General features: G+C 45.9%; 1 protein-coding gene across 2 annotated transcripts in view; it reads right to left on the bottom strand.

Moving 5' to 3' along the window:
• Cnnm1 (cyclin and CBS domain divalent metal cation transport mediator 1) overlaps nt 1-13,418 on the bottom strand; it is a 54,406-nt gene extending 40,988 nt beyond the window's left edge. Inside the window, exon 1 of one of the 2 annotated variants that reach the window (XM_021644651.2) lies at nt 11,536-13,418. In XM_021644651.2, coding sequence (XP_021500326.1) covers nt 11,536-13,108 — 1,573 coding nt within the window. In that variant the 5' untranslated portion in view covers nt 13,109-13,418. The remainder of the gene's footprint in view (nt 1-11,535) is intronic. The other variant, XM_021644649.2, reaches the window with a different exon arrangement.
• Nucleotides 13,419-13,847: the final 429 nt, after the last annotated feature.

Raw genomic sequence — 13,847 nt, 5'->3', positions numbered from 1 at the left:
TGATGCCAACACAGACTTCTCTTGCCCTGGAATTCAACACAGCTGAGGCTGGAAGCCCGGCTTTAAAGAGACTGAAAGTTGGACAATTAAAGAAATGTTACATCCTTACATGTTTGTATTGGAAGAAGTTGGCATATCCTTCAAGGGCTTGAACAATATAGGGTCCTGTGCAATAGATGGTTTCGACATGGCTTTCAGAGGGCTTTCACAGACCTTGTTAGCATACTTCCTCTGCTGAGAGAAAACAGCCAATAATTGATCTGATTCCTCCTTGTTTCAAAAATAGCTCATGACACTTCATTACTGAAAATAGAGGCTAAGAGGAGAATATATTGCTTGGTAACAGAGGACAAAGGAAAGCAGAGATCATCTTATGGTCTCTGCTGCACTCATGACCTTCACTTTGGAAAACATAGAGGCTTCTTTCTGATATGCTCCCTCTGGCATCCCTGAAGCATCTTTCATTCATTTGGTAGACAGCGCTCTGTGACTTGCTACCGCTGTGAAAGTTCCTCATGAACACTGCCTGGGTGCTTACTCTGGGACCCCACTTCTGATGCACAGAATCGTAATCTTGGGGTTGAGGTAGGAATCTAGACAGTTTAAAAAGATGACCTCTACAGAAGATTCTTACATACATTAAGGTTCGAGGGCTAGTGTTCCTGACACTTGCTACTTAATATGTGGTCCTTGGCTCAGAAGACTGGCTGCAAAGAAAACCTAGAGCCACTATGTTTATGCCATTTGGAATTAAATATTTAAGTGTTTAAAAAAAAAAAAAAACCTGGCAGCATCTGGAAACCCGCTTCATGCTTCCAAAGCTCAGGGCCCTAGTCCTCATTAGAATCTACATTTCACTAAGCTCCCTAGGTGGTTCTTACATGCATTTGAGTATGAGAAAAACTGGCCCAGACTAACCCTAAGTTTAACCCTGGACACTTGATTGACAGGCACCACATGCCTTACACACATAATGGAGAGATTTTAAAAAACACCGACTTCATGGTCAGAGTGAGCAACACCAAGTTTCTGTTTTGAAAAGATATTTTACAAATGTAAAGAATTTGCAACTAAGAGGGGTTATCATTGCTATTTTTTTTAAAAATTATTTTGTTTCCAGGCTTTAGTCTTGCTATCTTAAAATTAAAGGTTGGCAAGGCATGGTTGTGCATGCCTGTAAATTCCAGCACATAGGAGGCTGAGGAAGGGAGTTTAAGGTCAGTCTGGCCAAGGCACTAAAACCTAGTCTCCAAGACCTGAAATAAATGCAGTTTAAAAGTTATAAATTGGGATCAAAGTTCTTTTTCTAAATTTCTTTCCAAAATACTGTTATATCTCAGGTGACAAGGACAGTTTAATTTTACAGGGTTCCTCTTTTTGATTATATGTATTTAAGAATGTTTTTGATTGGATGATGGATTGGTTGGGGGAGGGGAGGCATAGGTGTGCATGTACCATGGTTAAGTTATTAGTACAGAAGTCAAAGGATAATGTGCAGGAGTTGGCTCTCATCCTCCTAGAGATCTACTCAGGTGGAGGAACTCAGACCATCAGATTTGGTGGCGGGCACCTTTACATGCTGAGACATCTTACCAACCCTACAAGTTTAACTGTGCCAACAATTACAGCCTCTATGTTAACGAAGAGCTCTGAGCTCCTAGTGTTTTTATCAATATTGTAGCACCCACCGGGATGAGATAAGGATGACCTACTGTACAAGAGGTTATCATTTCTATACATTCATCTTCTAACAAGTCTGGAAGAGAACACAAATATATTCCCCCACGAATCCTACACCAGCCACCACATTGATTGAAGAAATAACCCTCATTTTTTTTCTGGTTAAAAATAACAAGGAACTGCAGCCACATTTTGAAGTCACCGTCTTGCTCTAGAGAAATAATAATCAACACCTTATTACTCCCTTCCCAAAATCTGTTAAGCTACTAAAAGATAATTATAAAAAAAAGCCAACTGTGTCATCCAGAGCACCATGGCAACCAACATCACCAGGGCATGAAAAAAAAACCAGTTGTTAGTCACTAGAATCAAAGCCAGTTGGCAATTTGGCTTGCTAAGCAACACTGCAAAAATAGCAGGGTAGAAGCTCGTTATCTGGAGGTCTGACTCTGAATTGCTTAGAGTTGCTCCAAAAGGAACTACTCTAGGTGACTCTGTCAGCCTGAACCTGAGGCCCCCAGTCAAAATCTAATCCACCTCTTCTTTAACCAGCACTTTCCAAAGCTTACTGCATCTGAGGCAGATGGTTTTATAGCACACATGTTTACTTGGGTTTTCGGTTGAACAGAGGCTCTGAGATGATGGACAGAGCAGGAGTTTTTCCGCCAGGAGCAGGGCAGGGCAGAGCAGGATTTGTCTGAGACGAACTCATGGAGAAATAACAGTTGACAATCAGAGGACAGAGAGAAACGTGAAGAGCAGACAGAGAGCTGGTTAGAGTGCAGTGCAAAATAACTATGTTCTCATCATCATGATCCTGCATCATCAAGAAAAAGATGAAGTTATATTTAGGGATCATTAGTTGAGGCAATAGTGGGTACAAGCAATTTTAGAACTATCACCATCAAAATGAAAAAAACATGCTGTTTTGGCATTCGTGAGGAATAAAAATTATGTTTGACAAACACTTCATTTTTCCTAGTTTCCGACTATGGTAGAAGAAACTCAGGCCTCTATGGGACTTGCTTCAGCAGCATGAAGATGTATTGTCGGCTCTGTTCTGCCTTTCTTTTTCTAGCTCAGACTCCTGCCTCAGCTGGAATGCCCTTTTCTTTCATAATCGCTGATCACAGTTTTTCTTTTAAGGCCAAGTTAAAATTGTACTTCCTCGGAGAAATTTTCTCAGATCACTCAAGGACTTACTGCTCCTTTCTCTCTTCACTCACAGATACCCTTGCCTGTACCCGGCTGCCTCTTCCCATCCTTCGTAGGAAGGCTCTTCTCCCTTTGTGTTTCCACATTTACATATGCATCTGTCTGGCTGTGCTGTCGGAAATAGTATAGAACTGAGCTGCCTAGTGTTGACAGCCACAGGGAAGCAGAGGGAAGGTTGGTTGGTTTCCCGACTGGGTGGAACACAGCCCAGAAGCAACCTTGGATGTTGCTAACCCCTTCTCATCCTCAGAGCCTTTGCACATTTGCTGCTCTCTTCTGGGGATGTCTTGCTGAGATAAACTCTTTCCTGTTTTTTAGGGTTCGGTTCAAATATTTAGAGCATAAGGAATCTACTTTACCCACACACCAGCTGAGGATGTTCAAATAACATGTCATTTTGTAATTGTCAGCTAGTGTTCTTTTCTCTGCTTAACTGCAGGCCCCCAAAAGCCCACAATGGTCTTTACCTGGTTACCATATCCCAAACAGGGCAAAGCCCCATTGAAACATGGAAGCTAGACAGGAAAGAATGGGAAAGAATCAGTTTGATAAGGAACCAGACCAGAAAATAAGAGGACTGAAGATTCCAGGTTCCTAAGAGGTAAGCCAGCCCTGGAGAGTACCGGGAGAGCATGCAGAGCCTCCTTGGAGAAACCCAAAGGCTTGAAAGAAGCTAGAAGCAGGCCACATACCATCTGGAGGGTTAAGACATGGAAATGGGGTACGCTACAATACACAGTATCTTAACTAAGAGAGAATTCCAGAGAGATGATAAAAAGACACGGAATTTAATTGCAGCCTGTGGGATTTAGATTAGATAAAAAGATGGCCTGATAATGACAGCTGGCATGGCCTGGAAAGGAAGGCTAAATCTAAAAAAAGAAAGCACTAGGAATTGGAATCTCACTCAGCTTCTTTAATGATCCTTTTGGCTCTGATTATGTTATTATCTTTTTCTTTTGACAGGCTAGGTTGAGGAATGGAAAGGGCAGGGAATGGAATATCACAAAAAACATTATAACGACCACACTGAAAAATACTAAAGAAAGAAAATTATACCTACAATTTTGTCATCATAGTTATTTTCATTTTTCTTCTTTCCCTTCATTTTTTTCCCTGTGTATGCCAGATTCCACTTTGTCTACTGTTTGTTCTGCTGATTCAAAGATTCACAGTTCATTCTAAAGCTCACTAATTATTTAGCAATGTAACACATTTAATAACACCTTACATTTAATCTTAACTAGTATATTTTGATGTTGTAACTCTGTGTTACCAATGAAAGCATTAATGTTTTGACAGGCTTCTATGGAATTAACCAGTGGAATGATATTTTTTTCCTACTGAAATATATCACATCAGAATGTGGGGTATGAAGTAAAACGCTGACTTATTAATTAGTGAAAAGATTGCAGTCTATAAGTGGGGCAAGAGCATTTTCTTGATGGTTGGGAATACTTTAGATGAAGACCCCTTGAAGAGATACCCAGGATTGACGAGGGTGCCTTGCAGTCCCATAAGTGGACTGTTACCGCTGTATTCTCAAAGCAGAGTAAAGTGTCTGGCTTTAGAGTTCAGCAAACATGTTTAAATGGACCAATGGATGAGCAAAGACTATGCATAAGCCAGCATTAGGCTATTTTATAGCCATGCTAGTCTGCAGGTGGAGAGCAATCATAGGTACAGGTGAGCTGCAAAGCGCATGCTACTATTTGGCAATATGCCATTTAACAAAGTTAATCATCAATGCTATAAAGCCCATAGGGCTTTGGCTCCAGAATACAGTTTCATTCATTTTCTGTGTCTACACAAGGTTACTTTTCTCTCAAAACAGTCTACTAGGGAGTAAAACGATGTTAAGTAAAAGAAACCTCAAAGGGTCCATATTATAAAGTAGGCTTCCCATATTACAGTGCTCAACCTTGAGAAAACTGTAGTAAAAATAATATATGGGACTCTAGGGATAATATATCACTCTAGGGATTATTCTAGAACATCAGAGAGAAGATCATAGCAGAATCCTGTTTTCTCCTTTTATTCTATTTTTAAAAACTTAAGGCTGTGATTATATGCAGTTATGTATTTAATATAATAGTATGAATTATTTCCTGAGAGGCTGGAGAAAGCAGTATTTAAGGGTGTGTGTTCTTGTAGAGAACCTGGGCTCCATTCCCAGCACTCATATTGGTTTGCTCGTAACAGCCTGTTCCTTCCAGTTCCAGGGTATCTGATACCCTCTTCTGACCTCTGTGGGCATCTATACACACATGGCGCACCTACAGATGAGCACACAAACACACATATACATAAAATAAAAGTAAATCTTTTAAAAAGTTATTTCATGCTAATGGGATTCTTTTCAGATGTTTTCATACCTTTTTCTGTTGCTTTATATCTAATTTTTCTATATAAGATTAGATTATATAGAAAGAAATCTATAAACTTCAGTATGACTTGATAAAAGCAAAATATGCCATTTAATCAGTTGCTCGGTCTTCTGTGTTCCTTTTGCTTCTTTACATTTCTGTTATAGCATTTTATCTTAATGGTTTTTGTATAGGGTTGTCCTATACATATATTTATACGTTAAGCTATGATTCATGAATTGTAGTGTTATTGGAAGTTGTGGGGCAAAGATTAGTTAGCCTGATTTCCAGCTTGCAAAGAGGAGTATCATTCTTGGCACCAGGCTCTTGGCTTCTGGGAGTAGATTTTTGTACTTCATATACTTGGTCTGTGTAGTCTAAAGGCCTAGAACATGGGGTCCTTCTGCCTCTATTTCTGAGGGACTGCAGGCATGCATCACCTTGTCTTAGAACAGCATTTTGAATACTAGAAATAATTGTAACAGTTGTTTCTAAAGAGATAGAAAAACAATACAGGCAGTTTTTTTCCTCTTCTATTTAAAGTTTAATATGCCCTGCTCTATAGTCCAAAGCTATTAGGTTAAAGACAATTAAAGATTCATTTACTAGAGCTCTGCAAAACTTATCTATTACATTATATTAGCTTCTCGGTACTCCATTCAGCCTTTCAGAAAACATTTATGATGTTCTAAGCAGATGGTGGTGGATGCCTGTAATCCCAGAATTCAGAAGGCCAGCACAGGAAGATTCTGAGTTAATATAATGCATTTAACAATACATACGATGAGCCGAGGAGGCAGCTCAGGGGGTAAAATTCTTGCCTTGTAGGCATGATGACCTCAAGTCTACCCCAAGGACCTACTTAAACAGCTAGGCCCACATAAAACACTAAGTACGGTGGCCCAATAGTTCCAGAGCTGGGGAGGCAAAGGCAGAAGCAGAGGCAGGTGGAGCTCCTGGGCTCACCCATCAGCTAGCCTAGCTTAATGGGCAAGCTCCAGGCCAGTGAGAGAGACTGTCCTCAAAATAAGGTGGTCAGCAGTGTTCTTGAGGTATGATATCCAAATTTGTCCTCTCACCTTCACACACATGCACACATGTACGCACAATCACACATAAATAGACAGATAGAACAACGAGTTTGTATACAACTGAGTGAGGTTTTCAAGAGAGATTTCAGAAACGGTGGCCCCTAACCTGAGGATTGAAGAGGGAGATGGTATGGGATAGTCAGAGCGTGTATCTTCAGCCCATCATATTCTCATACAGTATGAGAAAGGGGAAAGAAAAGACACAGCAGTGTGCTGACATGGAGTTCAAGGCCACGGGTACCTAAAGCTGTGGCAGGGAGTGGGGAGTGCTGCGGTCAGACAGCAGCAGGTCACAGGGGACTGACAGCCCCATCTCTGCCTAGACTGTACCCTTTGAATGGTAGAGGCTGCTGAAGGGTTTTAAGCAGAAGATTTAAAACCCGGAGGTTATTTTAGTGACACTAGAGAGGACAGAGTGGAGGGAGACAATGATTTGAAGAAGCATAACTTCTGAGGAGACATTTTCACAAATGAGCAATAGCTGACCAGAGAGAACACTTAGCACTTGTTAGAGGTGATAAATAAGTATCACAATGCAGTTGTCTTATAACGCTCAACAGCCTTATGAATTAATACTACTATCATCTTAGTGGTACAGCTAGTGAGGCAGACATCAGTAAGTAATTTGGTCAGAACCAGTACCAAGCTAGTATCTGGCGCCATTCTTGTGCTCTGAATGTAATCTTCGTTTGTGTAATGTCTGCCTCTTCTACTAGACCGAAGCTTCTGTACAGACAAGGGGTCACATTGGCAGTGTTCTCTGCTGTGTCTACACCCTGGGCACACAGTCATTACTTGTTGAATAAAATCACTGAATAATCCACAGGAAAGAAACAGTGGGATAAATCATGTAAGTTCAAGAGTCTAGACACAATATTGGTAACTGGTGTTTTCCTAAGGTGAGACCAGAGTTCTCTCGCTCTCCACACGCTAAGGACAGGCCATGTAGGGACACAGAAAGAGGCAGCCAGATGCAAGTCAGGAAGAGAGTTTGTACCAGGAACTGTGCAAGACAGAACCTTGAGGTGGTATTATTACCCTCTACTACACTGGGAAGAGGAATTTCTGTTGCTTAGGCCACCTGGTCTATAGTATTTGAGTATGGCCGCTTCCAAGGAGCACACCAAGACAGAGATTAATACAATAAGGATGGATGCTGAAAGAGAAGTTCCTATCTTAGCACACAGGAGAGACCATGCTGTCTCTACTAGAGGAAAAAGAGGCATTTGCAGTGGTCAGTGAACAACCTCAATTATTTTGGGTTCACCTTTATTCAAATACAAAACTATGAAATTTACCATTTGTGACTACTTATGCAATGTTTACTTATAATTACATGGTATTCTCTGTGCTTGTTCTGAGAAAAAGCAATGAGACTCACTCTCTGCCATCAAGGAACTTAGTCCTGTGGGAAGAAAAACCACTTCCGTACCCTTACAGACTTGCAACCAATAAGTACTGGGATAATATCCTATATAGACCAAGAGCTTTGGGTTATGTGATCCACATTTGAATCAGGGTTATCTAGGTTCAGTGGTCAATAGCCATATTGACCTTAGGGTCAGTCCTTGTAACTGTAGAATCAGATAAGGTAGGTAGAACCCTAAGGTAGAATATGCTTGTTAGTAGTTATTCAGTTATTAAAACTGTATTCCTAACCCAAAGAGACTAAAGCCATAGACAGCAAGTCAGGAAAAAAAAAAAAAAAGCCAGATTTTACTACCATGCTAGGTATCAGAAAGTCCAGGCTGGAGGGACAGGGTTAGAGTAGCAGGAGCTGGAGTAGCAGAGAAACAGGCTTTGGGCATCTGCAGACCTAGTTCAATCACAGTTCAGTCAGTTATCACCTATGGCAAGTTGAGTAAGTCATGCTATCGATCTAAGCTTTAGTTGTTTTAGCCACAAAATGGAGTTAATAATACCTACCCAAGAGGGCTGTTCTGAGTACAAAAAGGGCTTGGCGTGGTGCCTGGCAGAATTGTCACTCAATTAATGGCAACTGTTGCTCCTATTAATATAATCATTTTCCTCTTTTACCTCCTAAGGGATTTGTTTAGATGGTTAAGTTACTTGAGATTCGAGGAAGTGAGGGAAATGGAAGAGCTATTAAAGACTAGCTTTAAAGTTATTTTTAAATATAAAGAAAAGCAGTTTAACTTGGCTTGCTTCTCTTAACACACATAAGTCATAGAAATTGGCCACCGTGTTATGGCTTAGAGCCTGATAGAACCTCCTTGTTAATGATTCCTTGTCCCCTACCCAAAGTAGGTCTGCAAGTACTGTTGATAAAGGTTCTCTGAGGGTATTTAATTCCTTTCCAACTCTAATATAAACTCCAGTCACCCAAGGGCTTGTTAAAAATGCACATTTTCATCTAGGAGATTTAAAGTAGGTCATGAAATTCTGCATTACCAATAAGCTCCCATGTGAGACTCATGCTTTGGGTTCAAGGATGGCATTCTGAGGAAGTGTCAAGGTGCTGAAAAGACACAGAAATATCGTTATTGGCCTGGTGCTTGTTGTCACAGCCTGCTTCTCTTTAATGATCTACCTAATAATAGCCTATTAATGGAATATGAACAAACTTGTTTCAGACCAAACTTGGAAATTCTGCATATGGACTCATTTTAAATCAATATCATCTATTTTGAACAAGTTCCTGGAACACAAAGTTTGCTTCTAAATATAGCTCTCATTAACCTTGTATACTCATAGACTGTTAAGTTCCGGAAGGCAGTCTTGCCTTGACTGTTACCTAAAACTGTGTGTCAAGAGATACTGAGAGGACGAATGAAAAAAAAAAATCATAAAATCCTCATTAAAAAAGTCTTCTGGTCAGAGGCTGTCAAATAAAATTCTAGTACATGTAGTGGAATACCACCCTTTGAGGTAATCTAGAGAGCCCTCAAAACACTACAGGCTTGTTCTGCTTGTTCACTATTGTTCTGCTTGCCCACTAAAAATGTATGTTAAGACCTATTGCCGAAGACACCATATACCTTGGTCACACGTTATGGAGGGAACCAAGTTGGTATTGACTAGGAAGCTTCCTTGCAGGTTACTTTTAGAGTATTGGAAGGTGTATGTAGGTCGTTTGAGGGAAAACAAAAAGTCATCAGTAGCAGACTACTGACAATGAAATAATGACTTGTGGCAAGACATACCCATGGCTGCGACAGTGGCATGGATGTTATGGGGTAACACACTGCTGCCTGATGGGATATAAGACCTGCTTCACAGGAGGAAACACGCCTGGTACTGTAAACCTGGCCAAGAACCCATCGTTGGGGGCTCACAGGCCCTGGTGGGAAAGAGAAAACCTATCAGTAATTATTCTGCTAAATGGATTTAATATCAAACAGCCCTCTAAATTTGTATCTCTAGCCATATAATAGCATAGTTCTCAGACCTTCTCAGAGAAGTCTCTTTGCACAGTAGATGGTGCTTAATGCACAGACACTAAGTGTTAGAGGAGTGCTCAGCGGGACATCTACATCATCACCTGCTCCAGGGCTCATGGACCATCTCAGAAGAGGGCCAGACACATTGTAAAAGCCAGGGCTTGGGGAGGACCAGAGCGAAACAGTGTCTTCTGGACATGACAGGACCACTACATTCATAAACTCACAACAGTGACGGTTGCCTGCACAAGATCAAGTCTGTCAATACTCAAGCATGGAGAGGAGAGGAGGGGGTTCACAAGACCCCACCATTAACATGAGGAGCTATGGACAAGTTGATGGCTTTGGAGGCAGGAAGAATCAGTTTTCTTTCAGGTAGGTTGACCATGCTCTTGTAGATAAGAGGGAAAAGAAAGGATGTTGGAAGAGTAGGTAGATGGGGTGGATCCAGGAGGAGTTAAGAGGAAGAATGGGGGTAAATAAGATAAAAATATATTATATAAAATAACCAAAGAATAAATAAAATATTTTTTTAAAATGTCTTCTGGCACTACAGGACAGTGAGATACTTTCTCAAACTAACGGGTTGCTTTCAGCAGAAACTCAAGCCTTGGTAGGTCTTGGGGACACAACTACAAGTGGGAGAGAATGAATTGCAGAATATGGTAACCAGTGAGCCAAGCAGAGTGGAAGAGGCCCGGGGTTCAGCCAACTGCAAGGAAGAGAGGGAAACATGAGACTGTGTTTTGAATCCTCTCAATGGTGACCCCTGGAAGTAGATCTGATTAAAAACAAAGACCAGGCGCAGTTCTGGGATAGATGCGGCAACCAAGGTGCAGGGCAAACACAAGGCCAAAAGGGCTGACTGACTCTAAAGTATGCAGGTTCATTTTTCTTGAGTGAATTTGCACTCAGGCCCAGAATGCAGTAGTAGCCAAAGAGAAACCCCATACACGAAGTCAACCATCATATAGCTTGCTGTGGCCCATGCTTGAGGTTAGGAGGGGTGGGGAGATGACGATGGTGTTGAAAGAAACCCGTTCATCGGGGTGCAAGTTTTCAGGAGCCCTCACTCTGAAGAAGTAAGTCCCCACCTACCCTACCCTACTGTGAGAAGCAAGATCTGCTGGAAGGACAAACGCTCCACTGCTTTGGCTACCTTTGAATCCCTAACCTGGCCATTTTGAGTGTCAGATGAACAGCTGCTAGTCAGTTAAGTATGGAGAAGAATGCCTAAGAGGCCTGGGGCTTATTCTAGCTCACTCAAAGGGGCAGAGCTAGGAAGCTCTGGAGACTTCTGTTTCTGCCCCGTGGATGGCAGACACTGTCAGCAGCTGGAGCTGTCCAGCAACGGAGTTCATTCTCTTTGGAAACGGTGAGCTTCCAGCCTAGGAGTTTGAGGCAAGGGCTGTGGGACTATGTACATGGGACCCTGTAGAGGGTGGTGAGGTATGCAGTAGGCTCCCAAGCCTCTCCCAGGCCCAATCTCACAATACCTGACTCTTGACAGACCCTAGAAAGAATTACAGGTGGGAGAGACTGGATCAGAAATATGGTTTAGCTTGTGAGCCAGGTAGAGTGGAAGAGGCCTGGGGCTCAGCCAGCTGCCAGCAAGGTGGAGAAGCATGAGAAATCCAGGGAGCCAATAGCAGGCCTTCCTGGAGTTTTAGCTCTGTAGACCAGAGGTCTTGCTTTGGGTGCCTGAAGCCTCCCTTGGCTATGAAAGGGCAGTTATCTCTGAAGGAGAGTAGGAGCTGGGGAAGGATAAAGACCACTGCTCACCCTTCTTAAACTCCTCCAGCACCGTGTCCAGCCGGGTATCATTGAAGACGCAGTGCAGGGGCCTGTTGTAGAAGCGGGTGACTGTGAGCAGCGGCGTACAGTCGTCCGGGTCCACGAAGGCCAAGTCTTTGACGAACAGAATGTCCACAATGTTGTGCCTCTGGTCGCCCTCGTACACCGGGATGCGAGTGTAGCCGCTGCGAAGGATCTCGGACACAGTGGCGAAGTCGAGGACGGCGTCCGAGCGCAGCATGAAGCAGTCCCCGAGGGGGGTCAGCACCTCCTCCACCACCTTGGTGCGCAGCTCCAGGGCGCCCTGGATGATGTTGAGCTCCTCCTTCACCAGGTCGCTGTAAGGGTCCGCCGCCCTCAGCGTCTCCAGCAGTTTCTCCCTCGTGTAGAAGGTGCTGATCTCCTGGCGCAGAGCCCAGTCCAGGAGGCGGCCCAGCGGGTAGCACACCGGGAAGGCGGCCGCCATGAGGAGCCGGGTCAGGCACACACTGTGCGAGGCGATGGCCAACCCGTGCCGCGAACACACCGAGTAGGGGCAGATCTCGGCTCCCAGGAACACGGCGCCGGTGCACACGAGCGCCGGCAGCCACGGGAAGTGCACCCCCGCCTCTCCGTAGTCCTCCCCGGGGTCCCCGAGACCCGGCGGCAGCGAGGCGTACAGCCAGCCGGCCAGCGCGGCATTGGCGCCGGCTTGGCCCAGGAGCAGGGTGCAGAGCAGATGGGTCCCCCTGCCGCGCACGGCCTGCACGCGGCGCGCCTGCTCCTGCTCGGCGGCCGAGCCACTGTTCCGCAGCACCCGTAACTCCACCGGGTCCAGCGAGAGCAGGCTCAGGCGCAGGCCGCTGAACAGGGCGGACAGGGCCAGCAGCAGGAGCGCCCCGAGCGCTCGCAGCCACGCGGGCGGCAGCAGGTCCCCACCCGGGCCGTAGAGCCGCGGGCGGACGCGCAGCAGGAAGCCGCCGGCGGCGCCGTGGTGGTGCCAGGCGCGCCCGTCCCAGGCGCACAGCGAAAAGAGCTTCCCGCCGCCGCCCGCGCCGCCGCGCTCCGCCTCGCCCTTACGCAGCTCCCGCACCCGCACCTGGACCAGGGCCGAGCCCGCCACGCCCCCGGGGCGCAGGGGCCCCAGGACCTCCACGTCCGACGCCCAGTCGCTCTGCTCGCGGCAGCGCTGCGGTCCTGGGGGGCGCGTGGGGACCGCGCTGGGCGCCGCGCCGCTCGCGCCGGGGGGTTCCTCGATGAACACGAGCCGCGGGGCCCAGTCGCCCGTGCCGTTCGCCCCCGGGGCCAGGGAGGGCGCGGGCGCGGGCGCGGTGGGGGCCGCCGGCCCGGGCTGGAAGTAGACCCGCAGGAGGAAGCTGGTGCCTTCGGCCGCGCGCAGGGTGCCCCCCTCCAGGGACACTCGGCCTCCCGCGGTGTCTTCGGGCCGCAGACCCAGCAGCCAGGCGGCGGCGGCCGGGGGCCGAGGTGACAGGGAGAAGAAGAGCAGGAGCACGGCGCCCCGGCTGCAGCAGTCCCGGAGCCTGACACCCACCGCTGCTGCCGCCGCGGCCGCCGCCGCCATCCTGCAGCCGGCGCGGTTGCACGTGATGCTGCAGCGAGCCCAGCGCGAGCTGGAGGGAGGAGGAGCTGGAGCCGGGGAGCCGGCCCCAGGCAGGTCACCACGTGTGCTCCCCTTGCGCGCGTGGGCTGGAGGCGGAGGCGGGGGTGGTGATGAGGATGCTAGGAACCCGCCTGGGAGGGGTCCCCAGGGGAGGATGGAGGTGGCCACGCACGGTCACTGTGACTACCCTGGACACGCTTAAGTGTGTTTCCGCGGTAGTCCTGGGAAGGCTTGGTGTGACGCGTGGCCTCCTACATCGGATTGTTCCTCCTCTTCAACCCCCCCCAGCCCCCGCCGTTCCTCTCTCTGGCCGGCAGCAATTCCGAATCGCAAGGCCCATTGCTTCCCGTTCGAGCCAGGAATTTTCCCAGCGTTTCCCCTCTGTCTCTTGTCTTCTTACTTCTAATTAAGAGATATTCTAGTGGCTGGTCCTGAATCTGTGAAAAATTTTGGACTCAAGTCTAGCTAACCTTTCATATTGTAAAAAATTCCAAATTATTCTAGTTCAATTCCTTGTGAAGCTATCAGTGTTCATCAATAAATTGAAATGCATTATGGGACCATTATGGAACAGATTGTGCAAGATCCAATGTATATGTAATATGGAAAACCAGTGCAGTAGAGAAATCGTAGGGTGATGATGAGCCCTCTCTTGTTAAGTATTCACGAACAAATTTTATGTTCATGGCCTCCTCGTGTA

The sequence above is a fragment of the Meriones unguiculatus genome, chromosome 1 (assembly GCF_030254825.1).
Source record: "Meriones unguiculatus strain TT.TT164.6M chromosome 1, Bangor_MerUng_6.1, whole genome shotgun sequence".
In the NCBI taxonomy this organism is placed as follows: domain Eukaryota; kingdom Metazoa; phylum Chordata; class Mammalia; order Rodentia; family Muridae; genus Meriones; species Meriones unguiculatus.
This window is presented reverse-complemented; position numbering and strand designations above follow the sequence as displayed.